The sequence below is a fragment of the Aquila chrysaetos genome, chromosome 11 (assembly GCF_900496995.4).
Source record: "Aquila chrysaetos chrysaetos chromosome 11, bAquChr1.4, whole genome shotgun sequence".
In the NCBI taxonomy this organism is placed as follows: Eukaryota; Metazoa; Chordata; class Aves; order Accipitriformes; family Accipitridae; genus Aquila; species Aquila chrysaetos.
This window is the reverse complement of record NC_044014.1, coordinates 21,571,860-21,596,980: the sequence shown is the minus strand read 5'-3', so window position 1 is coordinate 21,596,980 and position 25,121 is coordinate 21,571,860. Positions and strand designations below refer to the sequence as shown.

Genomic DNA, 25,121 nt, shown 5'->3' with positions numbered 1-25,121 from the left:
GATTTGTGAAGGGTGTTAAACTTCCAGAGTGTCCTATGCAGAAAATAGAGGTTTGTGTCAAAATCTTTGAGTCCAGGTCTAAAACACATTATTACTTGGGTATATAGAATTTAACATTCAGCCTGTATTAAAGCCAGTGACTTACTCATGAAATGTAGACACAAATCTGGGTTCAAACTTCAAATTGTCATAAAGTCCATATGCTTTTATCTAGACCATTGTGTTCTGGCCATTTTACATAATACAAACTTGGCTTGAAAGTCTAAATGAAAGCATTTCTGCGAGTAGTGCATGGAGGCAAATATGAGTGAACCATTTTCCATAGCAGCAAGGGACCTGATTCTGCACTGGCATTACCTTTACTGTTTGTAATCTTGTATGACACAAGAGATGTTTCTGGTTTTTTGTTTGTGTCAATGGCAGGGTCAGGATCTGCATCCATCCATGATTCCACCTTTGCAAAACTCATCATCTGTTGTCTGTTTCTGCAGAGTTCAGATGCCAAGAATGCAACCGAATCTTTAAATGTGAGCATTCCTATCTCTCCCATGTCCGCTTCCTATGTGTCCCAGAGAAGAGCACCCTGCTATGGAGAAACTTCCAGAACCCTAAGACTGAAAAGAACAACTTAGCTGAGCAGACCACGAATTTCCACAGCCTGGCAAGGGATCTAGAGGTCAAAATGGCAGCTTGTAAAGATGATGCCCATGGTCTCACAGGAGAAAGGACAGCAAAATCTGAAGAGGCTGAGAACAACAGGAGCAGGAAAACAGTGTTGTTGGAGAAAACCAATAATCTAAGTGAGGAACATAACTATGGGGGCAAGGAAGAGGTTGGGGGAGAGCATGCATTGGCTGGGTCTTTCTGGAAGCTTAGTTCAGGGAAGCAGTCAGCTAGGAAGGATGCTTTAGAGCAGAAGCAGAGCGCTTTCACTGAGGTCAGGAGGATGAAGGAGAAGCTGAGGAATGAGAGACCGAAGGAGCCAGAAGAGGAGGATGGCATGGTCCCACTTAGTAAAAAGCAGGTATCAAAGGAAGTGTTGCTGAACTCCTCCGGTAGTGCATTCTCCTTTGTGTGGCCCACCAGAGCCCCAGGAGAACAGAAGAGTGCTTTCAGCAAGCCCAGTAAGTGTCTAACAGAAAGAGCTGCAATAAATTCTTCTCATCCCATGAGTGAGTCACCAAAGAGCCTGGGGGAGCTGTCTGGCTTCATTGCCACCACAGACATCATGTACTGCAGCACGCTTCTCAATTCCAAGTTCTTTGTCAGTGATTTGTGTAATGCTCAGATGCTGCAGACAAGCATCACTCAGAGCAATGTTTTCCCATATACCTCAGAACCGTGGCCCAAACAAGCAGGAGGACAGTTACAAAACACAACCACCACTTCTTCTTCCTCTTCCTCCTCTTCCTTGACTCTTCTTCCCCCTACTTTCACGTCCTTTGGAGTGGCTGCCCAGAACTGGTGTGCCAAATGCAACCTGTCCTTTCGCATGACATCCGATTTAGTCTTCCACATGCGGTCACATCACAAAAAAGAATACTCCTCAACTGAATCCCAGTGCAAGAGGAGACGAGAGGAGAAGCTAACATGTCCCATTTGTCACGAGTACTTCCGAGAACGCCATCATTTATCCCGGCACATGACTTCTCATAATTAGAGCTGTGCAGACAGATCTCACGAAGGGACTGAGCAGGTTGGGTAAAGAAGGGAAACGTAGTTCACTTGTATCCATTTCTTTTTGAGTTTACATTAATTTCTTACAGGAAATCACTGTTTACAATAATTTATAATAGATGCTTTGCAAAAAGATATAAAATGTTTACAAGAGTCTGAGTGGGTTGTAAGTTTCAAAAACTCAAGCTAGCCCTTGTCAATCTATTTTTGAGGAAATAAAATAGTGAAATGAATGCACATGCAGTATTAATTTGCAAAGAGTTGGGAACAAAACCATTGTTTTGCAAACAGAGTTTTCTTTGCTTGTATTTGATTTGCTGGTGTCTGTGCAGTACAATGTAAATACAGAAGTAACAACCACCTCATTGAATAAGGAATCTTTAAGCAAAAAAAAATAAAAATCAGAGCTTATATGCTAAAAGAAAAGCAGTTACTGTTTCTAGCAGCTTGGGTGGACTCTTACTCCTTTATGTTAGCTGAATAAGTTCTCTTATCAGATTTGTGAATCTGAGTAAAAAACTTATATATCACTGTCTCCTTGGCTTTGAAAGGGATTTGAAGTTAAGACTCTGTCTGAAATTTGTGATCATCAACAACTGACCAGTATACCTCTAAAGAGGATGTGACTTGTAGATCAGTATATCTGAGTTCTGTTCTAGGCTCTGCCACTTTTGAAATATCTTTTACAAAGTCAAATCAACTTGTATCTGTATGAAAATGTGACCTGTTGTCAATGTTATTGTGTAGACAGAGAGCACAAATTCTGCCCTAATGTGTGCTTGCAAGATCTGTGTGACTTTAGTAGGCATACAGATCCGGTGGGGCTAGAGTTTGGCCTGTGGCTTTCAGGTTTTGGATATCCTAAAGGAAGCAACTAGAGTATTTGAGTTACTGTTAGCTACTGATAGATAGAATCTGCACACTTTAATTGTGGATGGTAGGCTCTGTTCTGCTAACAGCTAGAAGAAGAACGTCCTTCACAAAATCACACAGGCATACATGAATTGCATTGCATTAGACCAGCTTGTCTATCCTCTGGTTTCTACATTGGCCAATTCCAGCTTTTTTTAAAAGAAAGTGCCAAATTCTCTCTATAGCCCGTCCATATGAGACATTTTTCTCTTACCTACGTTGGTTTGAGCTCTGCTTAGTCTCAGAAGCAGATGAGTTCATACTGCTCTGGGTGAGTGTGTGGAAGCAACAATCCTGTCTATTGTTACTGCAGCTCATTTAATTAGCCTTTCATTACTTTTTAAATCCATTTAGAGGCTTGCTCTTGATAGCTTATGACAACGTGTTCTTCAAGTGAGCATTTATCTCTCTCTTGTATAGTATTTTTTCAGATTGTCTGATGTTCTTGTGGCCTGCCTCTGAGCCTCATCTGCTATCTCTTCCTTTCAGAGAGGGAATGATCAGAAGCCACTCATTTCCCAGCTAAGAGTAAAGGACATTGCAATATGCTCCTTATTATTTTCCACCATACTGATGATATAGTCCAGTGTTTGTCTGCTGCACACTGGACAGAAGTTTTCTTTGAGTTCCATGGTGATGCCTAGGCTGATAATGCAAGTATCAGCAAGTAAACACATCTCGGTGATAAAAGACAGCCTGAGGGTCTTAGGCTGTCAGTTGAGATCAACATATTACACTCATTGTCATCTCTTGGGAGATTTCTATAAGTCAGGAGTCTGTATTCTTCCCAATATATTGCTGTTGAACATTAATACGTGGCTGTTTCCTATTAACATAAACATTTGACTTATTGCAGGCCAACCACTGGCTGTGCACCCCAGCTTTATTTTCCCAACATAAAGTGATTAAACTGTTACATTATGCCTTTGAGTTCAGAAGACATAAATTGAGACTGGAGGTCTGGTTGGATTGTAACACAGCTTTCCAAGGTCAGTGGTGGAAGCTCTTCCACTGGAGTCATTAAATACCAAAATGAACAAAAACTTTGAAATATGGAGCACAGGGAACAACCTTGTATTGAGCAGGGGATGATGTGGTTTCCTTCTAATCTTTCCATCTCTGTTTTGTGTCCAATAACATTTACTGTGTAAGGAATATATTTATGGCAAGGTTTAATGGGCCAAATTTCACTCCATCTGGTTTTATCTGGGTGGCAGCCAGTTTACTGTGAAGTCAGTGTCCATAAAGTGTAATGAAGGACTCCATGGTGTAACTGCATTCATATGTGGCTAGGGTTATAGTTCCCATCAGCAGCTTAGGCCAGATTGTGATCTCATTTATTCCAGTGCAAATCCAGAATAATTCCATGTTGCTACTCCTGATTTACATCAATTATTTTAAGATCAGCCTGGCCCAGTATAAATAGGACTAAAGATTTTTTGGTACCATTGCTGCAAAATGTTCTCTCCTGTACTTACTGAAAGATGCCATGTTTTCTTAACAGTTTTATGGTTAGAAACCTAGCTTCAGATTTCTTCTGGAAAAAGACAGGACCAGCTGCGTAATGCTCCCCAGTATTATGCTGGCACATCACTTCAACATTACCCTGCTCCAAGGGCCTGTTTTTCAAGCACGCTACACCTGGCATATCATTTAGATCAGAATGAAGCAGTACCAAATCTAACCGGTTACGTGTTTTCTCTGATTTTGTGTTGGTGTAAGTGAGCTTGAGAAAGTGCGGAAAACCAGCCACTGAAAACAGCTGCTGAATCTCAAAACCTCTTCCAATGGTGTGTTAGATCTACATCCTTAGAGGTCTCACCAGTAATCAAACTTCTTCACTCTGCTTATAGTATAAGGCTTAAGCAAGCAGCAAGGCTAGAGGGAGAGATAGCTTTCCTTTATGTCATGAAGTTGTTTTCTTTGGGGAAAAAAATGGTAAGAACTCTTACCCAGTTTCTTTGTGGGCATATCTCAGCCACAGCAACTTGCATACTGTGATGACAAGCAATGTATAAATGCCTTCTGTGCACAGAAAGGCAAGAGAACCAGTTATGAAAAGTGGCAGACCTGCTTCAAAATGTAAAAATGAAGAGGAGAGGTTTTTAATCAGCTTTATTTCTGGTACTGTCCTCACCTCCTCCAGCTGCAGGGGCAGCGCAGTTTGGTCCTAGCATGTAAAGACTGGGGATTTTCCTCTTGCAACATGGAACTGCAGGCAAATGTGTGCAATACTGCCCTTGCTCCTTTGCAGGTGGCCACTGGCATAAAAACTGAGTGAACAAATTGCTTCTTATACTCAGCTAAAATGTTTTGTGAACTAAGACTTGTTTACACACCCAACTGACCAATATGACATCTTGTTGCCTGCTATACCTGTGCTGACATCAGAGCAAAACATAGATGCCAACAGAACCAGAACTTGATTCCCTATGTGTAAAACGAGCTCTTGTGTAAAGCCCCTTGTGCAGGCAGAGGGAATATCTTTTATGTGTCTCAAGTTTAACTGAGTGTCTCATCTAAGCTGGGTTACATAAACCAGGGGGCTTATCCAAAATTTTTGCAGATTTTATTTCTTTAAATGAAAGTATTCTATTAAAGCTGAGTGAACCAAATATTGCACAGGCAGAAGGAAGCCTAACGAGACAAAGAAAAACAAACTTCCTATAATTGAGTCATGCTGGAAGCTTTTTTTACCTTATGTCTAGAAGTCTGAACGTTTAAATTGGTGCAGATGAAAGGAAATCCTGCTGGAGGAAAGGCACTCCACTAGAGCAGGGGGTTTGTGAAGAAATGAAGGGACTTCAGGAATTCATGAAGGACTGCATTCTGTCCCAGTGCAATACTGTGATTTTACAGCAGGGATCTCTGTCTTTTCTACAAGTAGAAATGCTTGGAATTAAAAAAAAATAGGATTTTGTTTTCTGAAACAGGAGGAGACAATCTGAAGTCAGCTGACTGGTTCTTTTCCTGTCTTTGCTAGCAACTGCCTGTGTCATTTTGATCAAACCACTGTTTCTCACAACATCTGTGTCTGGGTCAGTGAAAAGGGGCGTAACACAATGCTGTCAAGCTTAGCTGTTCAGGCTGTGTATCTGCAGTGGGTTGTGAGTTTACTGGTAGGAAATGCCGGATTAGGATATTTGTTCACTCATTGATCCCTGAACTTTTTCCAATGAAGAAGTGTTTCTCCATCAAAACAGCACTCAAATACGTTTTTGGAGACTATATGTTTACTTGCTTTTTGGGGGATAATTTTTCACTAGTTGATGCAGTCTGTGGGCTCCCATTGTTCTAGAGAGCACAGTTTGAAAATCACTGGACTAAGGCAGCTTTTGTGGTATGATCAGGGAAGACTACATTAGAAGCACTCTCCAGAGAGCAAGAATGCATCATTTTGTAGCAAAAAAATGAATAAGCTTGCTGCCATTTCTTGGTTAGGGTTCCTTGAATGCTAAAAGGAGAAAGATCATACTGCTAGGAGGCCTGATACACCAACTCCTTTCTTCCTGCCTTTAAAAGGAACATGATTAGGATGAAACTTTAGGAAGTTACTCTAGGTGGCATGATAAGGAAATGGTGCTATAAAATGTTGAATGTCCATGTCAGCTCTGGAACCAGAAGAGAGAAGGATGACAGTTTCAGCATGTTTCCTGTTGTGTTGTGGAAGGGGACTTCTGAAATTCTTGTCCCTCCCTAAGAAAACTTCTGTCTAACTTTCTCATTTAAATCACAAACCATGGATTTTCCATAACTAATTTTCATTCATAGTTTTGTGATGTTCAAACCTTTCAATGCAGTCTAATTTTCTATACAATTACTGTCTGTAGTTCTGTGAGGTCTGTTGATAACACTGTGCTGTGGTCATGGTTTGGTTTGAGCTCACAGTTTTAGTGGTCACTAGAAACATCGAAAATGCCAGGTGGAGCCAAACCTGGGGGACATACATACAAAGTGGGCCCTACAGCTCAGGATCTATGTCTTCCTTGACACTGTAGAAGAAGGTGGAAGGTCCATACAGAAAGCAGCTAGGGGGAAAAAAAAGTTCTTGACCACATAGATGATAGCGATCTGCTTTAGTTCTGAAAGTGCAGGTTTAGGTTTCAGGGAAAGTTCTGTTACCTATCATAATTCCAGATGTTCTAGAGGTGCTTGGTACTCTAAACAGTACAATCTCACTAGGTTCAGTGCTACTTGCCTCAGTGAATCCTGCAGGCTCTGCCTTTACATGTATTTCCTTTTTGTCAGTTCTGAATTGACCTCCTTTCAACTTCACTGTATTAAAGTGAGATAGGATAGGATATAGTTCATCTATCCTTGTTGTTATCTCTCTACTCTGAGATAAGAAAGCTGGTCTTCTCAGTGTCTTCAAACAAGGTGTTTCCTGTGATCCTACCTTGAGCAAAAAGTACAATCTTAACACAATTTGCACTACATCATGTTCAGGTTCTAAGCTCATTGAGACGGGAATAAACATGACATAGCAGTTTGTGAAGACAGGAAAAAATTGGTTTTTTAACACACTGGCCTTTATTAAGCCTGATAGTTTCAATGCCAGTTAGCCAGTAGATGACCTATGAAATAGTAAATATTTTGTCAATTAATACAATTTGTGAAGGTTGCACATGAATTTTCCAGTTAAATAGATTACGTCAGTGAACTAACAGCACTATTGATTTCAAATGGACTCACCAGCAAATGCATCTTCATTGTTTGTTTTCCCAGCTGGATTCCAATTTCTAGTCATATTTATTATGCATAAGTACTTACCATATTACTACGGGAAGAAATTATTTGCTATTTGTGCCCATATGGTATAGCTTTTGGTCCTTGAATGGATGGCTAAAGTATTTAAATGTTGGGTTTAACAACTAGTATTGTTTGTACATGACAGCACAACTGATTGTGTTTAGGAAAACAAAGCAGTATATCTGGATCATTTAGATATTAAAGAGGCTTGAAAGACATTAGAAGAAATACATTAGTGTTGTTTACTCATTCATTGACTACTCCAGTCTTTTTCGTAATAAGAATCTTTAATATTCTTCACGCATATATCACTTTACACAAAATTCTGTATGAGTTTTAATTCATTTAAATATTTTCCACAACACTAAGAAGTTCAACAACTAGCTAGTGCATAAAAATCAGAACATGGAAATGACTCAAAAGTGTCCAGGTTAGCAATCGCTTTGAGCATAGTTGGTAAGACAAACAAGTAGTAAAAAATTTGGAAAGTCTATTTGGTTGTTAAAATTATTTTCCTGTAAATACTGAAAGAGGTTCTCTGCAGTCAGATGTTTAAACACAGTTTATAAAAAAACCAGCAGTAACTTAAAAATGAGCAAGGGAACAACAATGTGTAACTACTACAGACTGACTAAATTTCGGGGGACCATTTTCCTAAATTAATTACCTTACAGCTGGCATTTTGTAGAGATGAGAAATTTTGAGATCTAGATTAGAGCTACATATATTTCTAAATAATTACAAAGACAGATGGTTAGACAAGAATTGTAAGAAAGACAAGGAATGATGTGCATTGATTAAGCTCATGTCAAAAATTCTGTTAGTTGCCCTGGAATACACCATTACTTAATAAGTAGCTCGTTAGCAGGGTGCAAAGGATATTTCTCTGCTTTCTTCTTGTCTTTGGGGCAGGACACACAGCCATTTGTTTTCAGCCTTAAGGAAAAACATATGACTCTTCTCCCTGAGCCTGTTGATCTGAGCACTGGGTGAAAGAGTCAGAGTCAATGTACTGCCTTTCTCCTGCTCATTCCCCATCCCTCTGCCAAGTACTAGGGGAGAAGCAGGCATGTACCTAAGAAATACCAGGAGTCTGGGCAACCCTGACAGACTGGGAATGGTTATTTTTGGTACATCTAAATGATGAAATAGAGAAGAGAATTCATTTAGCTCTTGCAGTTTGGAAAACAGACTCTCCCAACTACTGTTAATTCTTTAAGATGTATAAATAAGAATGTACACAATTTCCAAAGGAGCAGAGGTGCCTTTTCTATCTTTGCATAAATGCTTTGAGCTGGTTCACATACTTTCAATACTAACAGCTGGGATTTTTCTAAGGGACCAAAGGAAATCTGTGATTTGGAGCTAAATTTTATAAAACAGACACTGCAACAACTAACATTTACATTTGTCCACAGGAGAGGTATCCAGAAACCCCAGTGTATTATCCAAGTATCTCCACCATGCCCAGAAAGAGTTGGGTTCCACAGAACGGGGTAAAAAAGTCAGCATGTTGAAAAAGGAGTCACTTTGAGCTATGTACAGGGAACCAATCACTGACCATAGAGATTGAAATGAAGCTCCCACTCCTTTCTAGGGTTTACATTTGGGGAGGTAGCTTTCTTTCCCTAAGCACTAGGGACACGTTCCCCCACTGGGCTATCTAGAGCTGTGCAGGTGAGCACTGAGCATCTCCTTTGCTTTGATGAGTGCTGTTTCAGCTGGTGTTTCCATGTGAGGAGGCACTCCTTTCCCTTCCCAAGAAGTGCTCTCTGCAGAGATAACTGATCTGGACGTGGGGATGATGATGTAGAAGTTGGTATCATCTACTTGATATGTCTGTGGGGAATGGCAGCCACCACTGGTCTGTTCCCCAATGGTAAGAGCTCTGCCCAGTCTCTTCATTATGTATACAAACTCTTCAGCAGCCCCAGATGTCACAGCACTGGTGAGGATTATTAGCCCCTTCTGAGAGCCATACCTCTCCCCTGCCGGGTGGGACAAAAAGCATCAGAAATGCATCAATTTTCTGAGATTTATTTGCATAAAGGAGCAAGAGAAGCCAAGATAAAACATACTTCATTCCCTACCTGCTATTAAAAACCAAAGAAGTTTGGAAATTTGCTTTGTACCTATGATAGTATTAGAGAACTTTTTACACTAGCCCAGCCTCTATACTGTAAAAAAGACTGTCACACTATGTGGTGCTCTTGTGCCATCCGTTTCTGGTTATGAGCTCCAGCAGCAGGGAGTCCAGCTCATGGTTACTACTGCTGGCTCTTCTGTGGCTTTGACTTTTACAGGAGTTCTAGATCCCATCAGAGGAGTGGGATAGGCAGGTGAGGAAAGTGACATTTTCCACTGCTCCAGCAGGAATACTCAAAGCTCAGCCAGCAGCATCTTCAGTTTCACTCTCATTCCTGCTGTAGGAACATGCCTGTCATAGAGCTTGGCCTGCAAACTATGCAGGCAGCGTTTTATGAAATTACAGTTATAGTGGTTTCCCACAGGCTTTTTATAGTCTATAAATGGAAGCTGTTGCATGGCCTTTGTCCCAAACCCTTCAACAAATACCCCTTATTATTAGGATCTGAGCCAAGTTATCTCATTTTCTTACATAAACCAGCTGACAGGAGTAGGAGGGTTTTTGCACCTTATTTTCAATATATCTGAACACGCTAGATACTTTTTGAGAGCTTAGTTCCTTTGAAAAAGTGGCCAGTCTGTCATAACTGGGACCTGATAACTTGAAAACTACTCTAAAGTGCTCTAAAAATGTCATTCTTTAAGTAAGTTACAGTATGACATATAATTCTCATACTAAACTAAGAGAGGGGCCAGTAGCATGGTAATTAATTTTCACACCATCTTTGCTCTTCTTATTTTACTATAGATGTAATAACCATTAGAAGACCCTTTTCACACTAGATATATATAATACAGGACCAGATCCAGCTCCTTTGAAGTTAATGTGAGTCTGCCTGTTCTCTTTGATGGGAACTGGAATGTGTCCATAGTAATCATATCCCTTAGCACAGCCCACCTCTGACTGCCTGGGAAAATAGATGGGCCCTGCAGCCTGTGACAAAGTTTAACCACTTTAGCATGCTCCAAGCCAATAATTGCAGACACCATTGTGACACCTTTTTTGGTACTGTCTTAGCTTTAAAGGGGTAAATAATTAAAACCAATGTTTAAGGCTTCTTAGCACTCTAACTGCACTTTATGAGCACTGAAGAGCTCTGTTTCTGCATGTTGCAGCATCCTTTCAACTTCCACGAACAGTGAGGCAGGGAGAATGTGTGTGTGTGCGGGGGTGTGATACATTGCCATATGCTCTATACTCACTCAAATGTCAAAATTTAGAGCTTTTCTTGCTCTCTTGCATTCTCTGAACAAACTGGGCTATTGTGGGTGTTTTCATCTACTGAAATAGTGGATTACACATGTAGAAAGTCAAGAGCTACATGTAAAACTAAGTGTGATTATTGGAAGAGATATTACTAGAGGTCTAGGCAGCACAGGAGTTATTTTTAATTTTGGCAACTTTTAAAAGCAACAAGTCACAACTGCTGTACACAGTATTCAGCTAAACTCCTGGGGACCAGTTTACAAACCTCTGTGCCTAACATACCCCATTCCTAGGAGTGATAAACTGTTACTTATAGATGGCATTGAGGGACATGGCTGAAATGAACATTTTTATTTTTACATCCTCCACACAGCTGAAGCTAATCGTGGCAGGTGTTTTCACCAAATGAGTTATGGTGCCTAATGGCTCACTTGAAAATACACAAGGAGGGACATCTGAAATGAAAAGCTACTCTAAAAAGAAATAGTCATTTTACCTTTGAGCTGTGTCTGGGTCCATATTTCCTTTACTGAGTCACTGGGTCTGTCATAAACTTTGTCCAAGAGAATTTGGTGTCCTTCATCAAAGAAGTATGAACATAGGATTGCTACGGAAGTGGTGGACCCTCCAATATTGTACCTTTTCAAAAATTAAAAATATTAAGGAAACAACTGAAAATTTGTGGCAGACAGTAACTCTCCCTTCCAAGTATTGTTCCTGAACATCAGTATTGAAAGGGCTTATGGCTACATTTTGGCACATTTACATTCATTCTCCCCTATCAGCATTTGCACATTTATCAGAGAAACAAAATCTTATCTAAGAGTCTCGGACTGTTATTGCCCACAACTGACTTCAAAAGCAAACATAAAACTGAATGATCTATTTTTTTCTTGATTCAACCTGGAAAAAATTCAGAAAGTAAGCAAAGACTCTTAATCTGCAGAGAAACATCAGATTCTTGTTATTCTTCTACTCTGAGTAACACATGCTGTTCCTGACATAGGCAGCATGAGTAAATACCTAAATCCTAATATATAAATGTAGATCCCAATTTAAGCAATATATGTTTGTAGAACTGTTGTCTTCTTATTTCCTGCTGCACACAATGAGAATACTTGGTGTTTGGCACCTTATAAGATCAGGCCATTTCTTTTTGTGCCTAAAGATTGTGTTAGCTGCTTCATTTAGGACAGTCATGTTTGAAAACTGTGGTTGTAGTTTAATTTCATACCAGTCTCTGAAGATTAAATTCACTGAAGAGCCTAAGTGTCATCGGAGAACCCCTGCTATGAATACACACAATGGAATACCAAATTATTTTTTGTCTGTCACTTTTCACTAATACTAGAGCACATACAGCACTGGAAATGTTTGTACTTTGCCCACTAGTACGAGATAGATACAGTGCTTTCCTGTAGGTGATGTTAGGAATGCCTGGCACAGACATTCCAGCAAAAACCTGCTAAAAAATGACTTTTGTTCAGTTCAGTCCATAACTAAATTTTTTTCACCTCCAGAAAAGGATTAGACAACCCAGAAGGCCTCTGTCCCAAAGAGTGAAGCTACCTCTTTATTCTGCAGCATTTGGGAGCTGTATGCTGGATTCACACTGTGACTGGCTAGAACTGAAATAAGCCTTTTCAGTGTGTCCCAGATAGTGCTGTGCTGCCAGGAGGTCCTGATGCTGCTGCACAACCCAGGAGGCAGCTAGACCCAGCAGAGCCCAGTTTCCCACAGCTGCCATCATGGCTGAAGTCAGTGGCAAGCAGGTAGCTAGAGGCAATGCTGGAGAGCTCTTCCTGGGACTCTCTTGCAGACAGTGAAACTGTAGAAACTTTAGTCAGTAATAATGACTGAGCGGTTGAAGAGTTTTAGCTTAACTTTGGAGGCAAGTACTTCATTACAGACTTCTTGTGTGACATTAGGGAAGCTATTTAGTTTAGCAGTGTCTCTTCTCAATACTGTGAAGGCTAAAAATATGAAGTTCATGAGTGGCACAGCTGTTCCATGAAGGGGAACTATTAGGGTGAGAGACATGCATTATGGTTAATCCCATGCAAAACTGAAATGATCAAAATATGAAGTTCATGAGTGGCCCAGCTGTTCCAGGGAGGGAAACTTGCAAGATGAGAAACATTATTCATTATGGTTAATCCCATGCAAAATTGAAATTATCAGCCTTGCCTTAAAATCACAAGATTGGTTTAGGGAGAATTTCAAAGGTTAAAATATTTGGGGTTCTCTTTTATATGCCTTCAGAGACTGGGTCTTTTCTGTGCACTCAAAGGGCTGGAAATACATTAAATATAAAAAAACTCAAAGCAACCCAAGAAAAGAACTATAATAAGACCATTTGGTACCTGGGACATGATTTCACCTTTGCTTTTTTTTTGACCCTGGCCCTGATATGAGTTTTAGCCTGGGAGAAAACTGGGGCAAGAAAGATGAAAGTCCCAGTGCTATCTCAAGTCTATTGGAAGACAGTGGTGCCTTTACTGAATTTGAATTCAGTCATGGGTGTGTTTTTCTGGTTGCTGCCCTGCCTCCTCTGTGCTTACACAGTGAGATCTCTCTCTCTGCTCTCATCGCCGTGCTTATCTTTGCTTGCACGTGCTGCAGATCCCAGAATAATATTAAGAAGATTACCAAATACTGAAAGGCCCATGTTGGCAATGGACATAAGTGGTTCTAGCATTAAAAATGAGTTCTTACAAAGGCCTTCTTTTCTTTAGTTGATATTTTTAATGTTCTGGGCTCACAAACATTACCTCTTGACCAAAACAAGGGAATGGCTTACCTAAATATTGTATGGGAAATGTATATTTGTTATATTCATCTGCTTTGGTAGATGGCAACAAATAGATCCATTTTCTGGCTCATAAGATTTGGAGCATTGTTGACACGCTGGCGTGTCCAACAGAATTCTAAGCTGAGAGCATGCATATGATGTTGTAGCTTGCTGCAGCAGGGTCTAGGAGTGATACAGTACCTTTAAGCCACTTTTGTGCTCTGTGCACAAGGGTCATTCTGTACAGGGCTGGTTGCCCAGGATAATTTAGCACTGCAAATATGGCAAACTAGGTGTTGTAACACAACCTTATGCATGGGCTGGTTTTTTGACTGTTCAATCACTTGACCACTGCCCGCAGTAAAAGATTTAATTAAGCCATATATACACAATTAATACAAGGCACATGCAGAGTTAGATTAGAAAGAAATCAGAGAAAGAAAACAGATGTGACATCCAGGATTGTGTTCTGCAACATATTCCTTAAATTTGCCTATTTAGTTCTAAACATCTCAAGTGATGGTACAATTTGTCTTGAGATATACTTCCAGACTGTTATTGTTTTCCTTGGCTGTTTTCCTTTTCTCATTTAATCGCAGCAATGTTAGCCTGTAAACAGGACAGTAAACCATGTAAAGCTAATTCACTGTTACAAATAAAATGCTGTTTTGAAAGAGCTTTGGTTATTTGCCATTCAAAGGTTTACCTCATGTCTATGATTAATGCATCTGTGTGAACAATTTTCTTCCAAACATGCTCTACCAGTAGGTCGGACACCTGGGTTAGAAGTTCACAGTCTCCAAACATATCGAATCTCAGATAGCCAATGTTGTTTTCAAATACATTTGTGTGGAATGAAAATTTAATCAGATCTTCAAATACTTCTGGGGAAGGGATCTGAAAGAGTTTGGAAAAACAAAACAAATCATTTTCTGGCACTGATAGCTTGGCACAAGATTTAAAAAGAGTTACATGGGTCAAATTTAGTCCAGGTGGGACACATGTGAGGAATATGACCAAGTTTGAAGAACATAATGAATAATATTAAGATTTTTGCATATTAAACATAGGTTAGCATTGGCTGCTGCATTGTTTGCCCAGTATAGGGTGCATCAATAGCATGCCCGGAATCTGTATCAGGCACCTATTTGTCAAGGCTCAGTTTATTTTGCAAAAATACAGGAATTTCCTTGGACCAAAGAGGCTGAGAAGGCTACAAGAACCAGCCTGCAGCATAGGCCACTATCCCAGGCCTGCCACCCAAGCCCCCTTGTTTCCTTTAGCAGTTCTTTCCAAATAAGGCACTTGGGACTTCTATAATCTCTTGATTGGCCTCAGCTGACAAACTGCGGCTGGCTACAGGTGAGGTTGGCCCCAGCCACTCTTAATGAGCCAGCCCCTGTGACAGTGAGGAACCTGATGTGTTGGGCATGTGCTAGGATACTCATGAGGCAGACGTGTTAAATCTCTTATATGGTGGCCATGTGCCTGGAGTCTCACGTGTTAGGCTGTGATTAATTTCATTTTGGTTAGCTTATGTTATTAAATGGCAGACATTTTTTTAATAGCAATGTGTAGTCAACTAATAAAGTTATCCTAGTAACCCCTACATGCATTGAGACATAGCCTGCTCCTATTGCCAAACTTCTGTTTTGCATGCATGCATATGAAAATGGAAGACTCTCCTTCAGTTTAAGGAGATAAGGCTTTGAGATATATGAGACTTATGTGACCTTCAGCAATTTGGCCTTTCTCCTCTGGGTTGCTGTGAAAATTATTTTATACTTGCTTTTTAATCAGTTGCCCTCTGCCATAGCTCAGCCGCAGACAATCCATACTTTCACACTCAAAAGTACAAGGAGTGAGCAATGAGTCATGTGCTAAAAGGTGCTCTCCCAACCTGCAATATGCCACAGGATTTGGGAGGTATTTGGGCTTTCTGCAACTGTAGAGGAGTCAGGCAATCTCCTGCCCTACATGTAGTGCTCTGGCCTGGGGTTGCGCTCCTGCCAAAAGCAGGTCTGCCACAGCAGAAAGAGGGTTTCCAATGTGTGTGAATGCGGCTGTATTTGACACAGCTCAAACACTTTACCTTCACCTGGGGGAAAATTACCCACCATATCACACTTCTGGCTGCCCTGGACTGCTTCATCATTCAGTGCCTTCTGTATGCCAAAATTTCAACCATTAATTTAAAAGCCCTGTTGGCCAGTAGTTGTGGATCTGATGGTAAAAGCAAACTCTACTGAGTCCTTTTCTGTACCCTTCTTTCTCACTGTACCTTGTGAAAATAACCATTGTCTCTGGACTGTAAAAATATCAGTCCAGCACTACTGAGTTTGTCATTTCCAATCCACTTCCCAGTGACAGCAATGCTACTTGATCTGCCCACTGTACTTTGATTAACAAATCACAGTTTTGAAGAATATATCCAGCATGCATTGCATTGTTCTGACAGAGCTTATATCTAGTTCAGAGGTACTGGTCCCCCCAGGAGAAACAAGTCATCATTCATTGGTAACATCTACAAATAAAATTGATGTGTTACTCACAGCCACTTACTAATGATATTTTAACTGAACACACAGATTCCTTAGCCCTGTCTCCAACAATAATTGCTAGATGCATACCTATAAGCATGTTGATTAAGCACAACCTCTCTGTCTATGTCTGGTAAATTGTTTTTCTACTTGTTCTTTTACCGTGCTGCATCACATCTTTGTTCACTGAGGACTTCAGTACTTGCTAGCAGTGTTGCTAACTCTTGGAAATTCATTACAGATTTGAAGGTGGGCAGGTTGCTCTTAAAGCCTCAGGTCTCATGGGGTAAAATGAATGTACACGGATTTCAACTCTTCTTCGCCTTCATGGCTGCAGGAAAAGGTATGAAAGTATATCTATTCTAAAGGCTCTAAGACCAGAAGTTGGATGAAAAGCATTCAGAATGTAATTTGGGGGGGGGGGGGGGGCAAGCCTCCTATTTTTTAAGCAAAAGAGGGGAGGAGGCTGGGACGGACAGGAGAGAGTTACTGTCCTAGAATACTGCAGGTTCATGACACTGGCACATGGGCCATGTGCTGCTGGTACCTAAGGAAGTAAGTCTAGCTTCAGAGAGCAACAGTGTGCTCTCCTTTGGAAGGCAGGGCTCTGTTTGCAGGCCAAGGACAAGCTGGGACAGGATGCAGCTGAAAGTAAGATCCTGCTGTTCAGTCAAGCAATGTTTACATACAAATGACTTGATGTTAAATATAAACCCTCAGGTGCCTTAGTAAGAACACTATAAGCAATGTGGCTAGACTAAAGGATCTCCAAGCTAACACCACTTAAGCAAAGGAAGAATTGTTTTTTGTTAACTATATAGGGTCTCCAGCCCTATTCTGCAGCCTCCTTCCACAAGTGAGTGGCCTAACTGGAACAAATGATGTGACACAAAATAGGACCTAGAATGCTGCCCTGGGACTCATGCATGGAGTTTCATCCCCAGTTCTGCTACTGACACATACCCCAACCATGGGCAAACTACTTTTCCAACTGTGCCTCTCTTTCCTCTTTTCTCCCTTTCAACTCTCCCCTAAGTTGTTTTGTCTGTTTAGATGGAACCTGTATTTTCCTAGCTAATTTTGTGCTGACCATTTTAATGGAATTCTGATTTCCATTAAGGTTGCTAGTGCTGTCAACTGGCAGCTGTTAAAATATTATCAGCCAACACTCTTGTGCCATTGCAAATCCTGAGATTGCTTTAAGAACCATGAGATCTTGGGGGCTATGTGGCAGGGTTACGCCTTTCTTTCTTAGAATAACATTTGGGTTCCCTGTGTACCCTCACAGGCTGGAATGGAAATGTCCATCCTAGTAGGTCCTCCAGCTCAAGGACTGAGCAGGATCAGCTATATCCCTGACAACTGATTCTCACGTGCTCTTAAAAACACCCATATCACTGGGTGATTTCCAGGCAATCCAGTCTAGTACGTCACTAGCCTTATTATCACAAAGATGTTTTTAACATCTAGTGTAAACAGCTAAGTTCACTACTTTCTACAATTTAAGTGCATTACTTCTTGGCCTATTTACCACGGACGAGGGAACAGATTATTCTCTTCATATTTGAAATGTCCTCTTATGTATCTGAAGACTGTTTTCATGTCTCCTCTCAGTTTTCTTCTCTCTGGAATAAACAACTCAAATCTTTTAAACTTTTTCAAGATGACTCTTATTCAGTTTTCTCTTTACTCCTGTTCCTCTTTTCTGCTGTATCCCCACTTGAGCCACATCTTTCCAGAAAACTTTTGCCCAAGACTGCACATAGTATACTCTAGCTGAATTTTCTTTAGAGCCGAATGTAGCAGAAGACTTCACATGTCTTACTGATTATATTCCTCCTTATCCATTCCAGTTTGATGATTATTATTTTTTACTGTAACAACTTGACTCTATTGACTTGTGTTCAGCTTATGAACGCAGAAGAACCCATATACTTTTTTACAGGACTCCCCCTAAACAAGCTGTTTTCCTCCCAGAGTTGTGCAGTCAATTACTATCACCCTAGAAACTGTGTAAGAACCCTGCATGTGTTCTTATTTAACCTCATCCTGCTTTTCACAGATCATTTCTTCAGTTTTTCCAGAACTGTAGCTTTGAATTCTAATCCTGCCCTCCATTGCACCAAGACAGCCAGGATGGGGGGGGGTTACCACAAGCAAAAGCTGAAACTCTGTGGGACAGTGCTCTGGAAAGGATTAAAAGAGGTTATTTAAGGCTCTCAGTCCTCATTGAGGGAGTGCAGGGCAGAGTGAGAAGCTGCACTTTCACCCTGCAAAGGGCGGCACTGCACAGCGGTGTGTAAGCCTGCTCTGACAATACACAGCTTGTAACATACTCATTGCAAGACAGTGAGCAGTTATTTTCTAGTCAATGCCCTGGAAGATTACATTTGAAAGCAAAATTTGAAAACATGATTCATAGCTAAATTTTGATTTTCATCCAAAACCCACTGGAAATCCTTAAAACTAATGGCCAAATCTACTGTAACATTAATGACAATGGAAAAAAATGAGCACAAATGGATCTCTTTGGTGGGATTGTAACTGGAAATGTAGCTGCATTGAGCTTGAGTATCAGGATCAGAAGATGAAGGGTACTAGAAAAAGAACAAAAGTGATTAACAAAGTGTCATATTCTTTTCTGCACCAAATACAAGAAGCAAGCATGAATTGCAAAAGGTGAAGAGTCAATGAGAGTTAAACACGAGACATTTTTTTTTGGCTTGCATAAACTTGTATAGTTCCAGTTATTTTACTGTGGTTATGTTGACATAAATCAGCATTGTATGGGCCCACAACAATTTTTTTCCACCTGTTAGCAACAGATGTAGCAATTTGACTATTTATCTTGACACTTTGAGGCTGAGCATTTTGATTTCACTCATTAATGAAGGGACATAAGCAAACTATACCCCTTTCTGGTGAAATATCTGTAACTATTGCTTCCTTCAGCAAGTACAATACTCTCCTATAGATACATATTATTTATCTGGGAAAAGGAGGACTTCAAATGCAGGAACAATTTCTCTTTATAAAGGATTCCTTTTTGTCCTTTACTCTGAGCATCATTTTCAGCTGCTTATCTAAAACATTAATACAAAAATTCACTTAGGTGTGAAGGCTGCATCAAAAGCATTTGGGCATTATCATGGGGCCAAAAGTGTCACTCAGGGAGACTCTTGTCACTTAAAATTGACGTAACACATTTGCCAAAATCAGGCAGAAGTTCTTCCATAAGTAGTCTACAATACTCAGATATTCAAGAACACAAGTGTTTCAGCATGGAAAGGAAGGTATGACTGGAGGGAGAGGGAGGCAAACAGAAGAATAAGAAGTAGGGATTACTGAACTGAGCATCAGCAAGTTTACAGAGCTCTGTCTTATAAGCAAAATGCTATTTTCTGAATCACAAACAATATATACAATATTTGCCTCTGGGAAGTCTGACTTTGGAAAGTGGCATTTATGCAGCAGACAACTCTGGCTAATATTGACCTTGCTGCTGTCATAGAGGAGACATATTCACTACCCTGTATTATGCTTCAGCAGCTATTCTAGTGTAGCAGACGCAAAGGTCTACATGCATTTCACTTGTCTGTCTCCTATGTCCCATCCCATCCTTCCTGCAGTTATTCATCATCACTTTCATTTAATTGTGTTGGATCTGCTTCACTGTCAAGGTCATTATCAAGAAAATCCCACTGTCAAGGGAAAGGGTGGCTTGGAAGTTAGGTAGCACAAGAGAAAAATGAGCTCTTAGGTTTTTGAGGAACGAATGTGATACAGGTTAGAAGAGCCACCATGTCCATGTATAGGACTGTCAAAAAAAAAAAAAAAATTACAAATGCAATTAGTGCCATCATGTAAACTTCACTGTAATCTTAAGACATTTGCTCTCTGGGTTATTGGTATGGAGTATTCCTGAAATGTTCCACCGAAAGTACCTCTCTTGGCTCTGCAAAAGCAAGGCAGGAATGAAGGTACTGTTGCTGCCCAGCGCTCTGTGGAAAAAGTGAATTTTCTTTCATCTCTATCACTAGAAAAAGCCTTTACTTCAATGACTTCAGTATCTTCATTCACTCACCCTCTTTTGCCTTAAAATGTCTTAACACTGCTCTCTTGTGTCTCTCTCTCCCAATTTTCTCAAGCACTGTGAGGGAATGCATATGACTTTGGAAAGTATTTTAGCCTCATAAGAGATCCTCTGCTGTTTATACATTATTTCCCCTTGAAGAAATCTCACATTTGTCCTGATTTTCATCCACGCTGATGTGATTTCCTTCTTATGGATGTATTCCTGACCGCTTCCAATCATTTTGCTTGACAACAAACTGAGGTAAACAGAGGCATTAATTAGTATAATGGTATTTCCTCACTAGCTCTATCAGGATCAGAATTTCATGTCATGTGACAAATAAGATATTTGTCCTGTACATCCTATTCTCAACATTCAAGGTCTGAATACAGTAAGTAAGGTTTGAACAAGTAAAAATAGTCAACAATATCCATTAACAGCTTCAGTGAAAACAGTGACTAATTTGCAAGATGGGCCAACTTTGTAGAATGGGGAGAAATTATGATGTATCACTACTAGTATGTTGCTAATAATTTAGCAGGATACTCAGTCAAAAACATCTTTAGAATGAAGTTTTCTACACCCAGCAAATGTAGGAGGGAAAGAGATTGATGGAATAGAAAAATCCTTTAATTAATCATTTCCATTTAAGCTTAGAGGCAAGAATCGGGCCAGCATCTCTTGGTTAACAAACTTGAAAAAATTGCACTCCCCTGGCAATGATTAGACTTTGTCCTTAACCTTAGTGTTGGAGATAATACCACAAAGGTCATGCCCACTTTAAATCATGCATGCCAAAAACTTCAGAGAGTGGAAGCCCACAGATTTCCTCCCCCAGGAAACATTTAATAGTTACCTGACACTTGGTATACTCTGGTTCATTGCAAAGGCAAATGCATTCTCTTCAAAAAGTAATTTTATGAGTCCCTGGAGAAAAGATGTCTCTGATATAGCCATGCTAGAGCAGTAGCCAGAAAGGAGCTAACTTCATCCAAGAAAGGGATCAGGTTATCCTAACCCTGCCTTTAATTTGAAGATGGAATTTTAACAAGTGCTCCTGGGAGCTCCCTCCAGCACAACAATGAACAAAAAGGATTGCCAAGGCAGACCAGTGTATAAATACCCAGGCTCAGAACAAAGCACAGACTGTTATGCAAACCACACAGCAAGGGCAAAAGTAGATTATTAAAAATCAATTTCTCCCTGGGGTCACCTAACTTCCACCCAGATACTTCTTCCAAAGTATTTCTAGGTCACTGGGAAACTGTCTGATGCCAAGCATGAGATACAATCAGAACAAATTTCCACTGTCACTACCGAAGGAGTTGTTTGTTATTCTGGTATAATAGAAGTCAGGTACAGCAATTTTATAGAGAAAAATCCATTAAAGAGTATATGGCTGTATGTTTTGCAGGTGTATTAATTTACTTTAGTCCAACCAAATTTTTCTTAAATTACAAACCTGGTTTGTAACCAGTGGGTTTCTGCATTAATTTATTACAGCTTGAAAAGCCATAGCACTGAAAGAGGGGAGATCACAGAGACAATGAGATATCTTTTCTCTAACCATGAAGCCTGTGTATTTGCTTGTGGCAGATGGCAACTGAAAGAGGTTCACAGCCTGAAGCTTGTTCCCAAATGCATGCATCCAGAACTACCATCTACTACCAAAGCTACTACCCTGACTTGCCTTAGTGTCAGAGAGCGCTCAGCCTCCAAAACCCACTCAGGCACTGGCTTCTCTTCTGGGTACAGGTAAATCCTGGTGGGTTTATGATATGGTCTAGAAACAAGATAAGATATCTGACTCAATGCTCCCATTCTAGCTGGTATCAGTATAGATGGGTACAAGAGAACTATACCTGTTTTGGCATGATCCCTGGGATGCTGTCCTTGGCGTGTTCAGGGATGTAGAGTAATTTCAGGTGCTCATCATCAGAAAGAGCTTGCAAGTTGGCAGTCACCTTCCTGGCCAGCTCCTCTTCTGTATTAATCCTTTTATAACGGTCTTTGTTGATGTTCTTGGTGAGATTGGATGCTATAACAGTCCCAATGTCCACAAAGGCATAATTATCTGCCACAAGCTTGCCTACAGTTTGCAGTGTCTGTGGCACCCTGGCACGCAGGTTGGCAATGTGTTGAGCTACAGCCAGGGCTTCACTGGCCTGGAGGGTGATGTGTGGCTCCACCCCAGACACACTCCATACTTTGCCAGTGACTGGGCTAAGCACCACTTGGCTGGGGATGGAAGCATATAAGGAACTGTTACCAACACGATAAATGCCCACTGAGAGGGAACCACCTACTGTGGGCTCACCAATAACTGTGGCCCGGTGTAGATCCTTCATTGAGCGAGTGAAAGCTTCAGCTGCTGAGCCACTCATATGGCTTGTTAGGATGTAGATGTCCTTGAGGGGGCCGTATCTCTTGCCGGTGACTTGGGGGAGAGTCCACACCTCTGTGCTGCGGGAGGTACTACGATCAAAGACAGTGTAGAGGTGTTGCCGAGGCTCAGGCTCAAAGAAGTAGGAACAAAGTATTGGGATGGCAGTGGAGTAGCCACCTGTGTTGTACCTCATGTCAATAATCATGGCATCCGTGTCCACCAGCTTGTTCCATACCATCTGCAACAGCTGGGGCCCAATGGCCTTCACTGTTTCTGCCTCAGCCATCATATCAAATCGAAGGTAGCCCAGGTTGCCTGGCAATATCTCAATTTTGAACAGTGCCTCAATGATGTAGCTCAGCTCCTCAGGGCTGGGAATCATGTTGGGAAGCTGTTCTTCTGGTATTGGTTCCACATGGCTGTGGAAGACATGAAGCCGATGGTCCCCCGAGGCCTCCTGCAAGTCACTGGTAAGTTGGGAAGCCAATGTCTCAAAGTCTACAGCTGATCGATAGCCTCCTTGGGCCCGTTTGGTGCTGAGCATAGCACTGGCCTTAACAGCCACTTCCGGGATGGCATAGTGAGCCTCTAGGAGTTGCCCAGTACCCTCCAAAAGTACTCCCATGTTCTTGTGGAAAGCTAGCACCTCTTCAGCCTTCTCCAGTGCATCCTCAGCTAACACTATGGCATCAGGCACAACTCCTCCGCCCATCCAGCTTTCCCCATGGTTGTCAATGAAGTTGATAACAGGAACTGTGATAGTTAGGCCACGGGTTATTCCCTGCTCAGGCTGCAGCAGAGGGAAGGTACGGGTGTGTGAGAGGCTTCCCGCTGTGATCTCACCAATCAGTGTGGCACGGCCCAGGGACTGCATGAGGTAAGCAAACTCCTCAGCAGCTGTAGCAGTGTGGTGGCTGGTGAGCAGGTAGATGCCACGCTGAGCCCCATAGGGCTGGCCCAGCAGTTCTGCCTGGCTGTTGTGCTCCTGTGTATGGTTAGTGCGCCTGTCATAGGTTGTGAAGAGATGGACAGGGCCGGCAGCAGGATCTTGGAAATAGGAGAGTAGCACAGGCACAGCAGAGGAGGAAGGGCCTCCAGGGTTGTAACGTAGGTCCATGATCAAGTTCTCTGTATTTTGGAGGGGCTCCCACACTTTGTGGACAATGTAAGGTCCCAGCTTAGCAAGCACAGAGGCATCTGCAAACTCATCAAAGCGCATGTAGCCAACATTGCCTGGCAACACTAACACCTTGAAGACAGTATCCACCAAGGCATGCAGCAGTTGTTCATTGTCAGGTAAGTCGGCTGCCACTGCAATCGGCTTCTCGGCAGGGGGGGGCAGCAGCTTCACCTGGCATCATGACTCGGACCAACAGGCGGGGGTCTTCAGATAAGGTCTGCATCTCAGTGTTGAGCTTGGTGGCTAGGTCCTCTGCTGACTGCACAGAAGAGAAGTCAGAGGCGACGAGGTGCCGCAGCAGCGCTGGCACTCGCTCCACTAAGCTGTAATAGTCCTTTAATATGTTTGCGAGGTGGCTTAGGGTGCCAGGCACTGCTCTGCGCACTGCCAGGATGTCCAGGGATTTCTGCAAGGCTTGCTCTGCCTCAGTAGCCACACATGGCATCACCCCACTCACCTCCCAGCTCTGTCCACCCCCACTCAAGGGGCTCACAGATCGTGACACGGGAACCATCATATAGAAATTGGTGGGGCCAATACGCAGCTTCTGGATGTCCAGTGAGCCCCCAGCTGTCTTCTCCCCGACAGTGATAGCCCTGTTCATGTGCTTGAGGATGTAAGCCACATCTTCAGCCACTCCTGTGGTGTGGCGGCTGATCAAAACAATGACGTCCTTGTTCTTGCTGTATCTCTCTCCCAACACCTTTGGCAGTGTCCATATCTCTGTAGTGGTGTTGGAGGGCCGATTGTATACAGTCTCAACATGCAGCATCTTGTCTGCTTCATGCAAGTATGAGATGATGAAGGGGAGGCCAGAAATCTGTCCCCCAGTGCTGTGGCGAAGATCTATCACCAGGGCAGATGTCTCTATCAGTGTCTTCCACACCTTATCCACTAGAAAAGCTCCAACTTTCTGCACAACTTCCTGTCCTATGATATAATCAATCCTCAGGTAGCCAACATTGCCCTCCAGCTTGTCATAGGTGACTGCATGCTCAATAAGACTCAGGAGTTGTTCACGAGTGGGGGAAGCCTCAGCTTCTTTTTTGGGAGCTGCATGTGGTGATGGCTCATAGGAAATCACCAGTCTTGGGTCATTCAGAGCACCCTGCACTCCAGCTGTCAAGACACTGGCCAGCATTTTTGGATCTGAGATGTCCAGGATCTCCCCGCTCTTGATTGCTTGTTCAATGGCTTCTTGCATTCCCACTAGGTTTTCAGGATAGCAGTAGTTATCCAGAAGGACTTTAGCCATGTCCAGCACTAGCGTTGGCTGAAAGATTTCCTCAGCAGATATGCTGCACATGAACAGTGCTGAAAACAGGAAGAAATGTGTCCTGGTCATTTTGTCTCTGTATGGAATAGAAAAGAAGGAAAGAAGTCAGAACCTCTTCTTTATCAGGTTGAATGTAGCTCTCCGATGAGTCTCTGTGAATCACACTGAAATCCCTGTGTTGAA

At 41.7% G+C, this 25,121-nt stretch overlaps 2 protein-coding genes across 4 annotated transcripts in view; one reads left to right on the top strand and one right to left on the bottom strand.

Moving 5' to 3' along the window:
- The window catches only part of ZNF488 (zinc finger protein 488), a 27,673-nt gene extending 19,769 nt beyond the window's left edge, over nucleotides 1-7,904 (top strand). For all 3 annotated transcript variants that reach the window (XM_030030720.2, XM_030030722.2, XM_030030721.2), the window contains exon 4: nucleotides 492-7,904. In XM_030030720.2, the coding sequence (XP_029886580.1) occupies nucleotides 492-1,660 (1,169 nt within the window). In that variant the 3' untranslated portion in view covers nucleotides 1,661-7,904. The remainder of the gene's footprint in view (nucleotides 1-491) is intronic.
- On the bottom strand, nucleotides 7,886-25,121 carry RBP3 (retinol binding protein 3). The gene is given in 5 exon segments (XM_030030719.2): nucleotides 7,886-9,326; nucleotides 11,187-11,329; nucleotides 14,188-14,378; nucleotides 21,959-23,813; nucleotides 23,815-25,121. Coding segments are annotated over 5 exon segments (3,711 nt in total). The 5' UTR covers nucleotides 25,008-25,121; the 3' UTR covers nucleotides 7,886-8,997.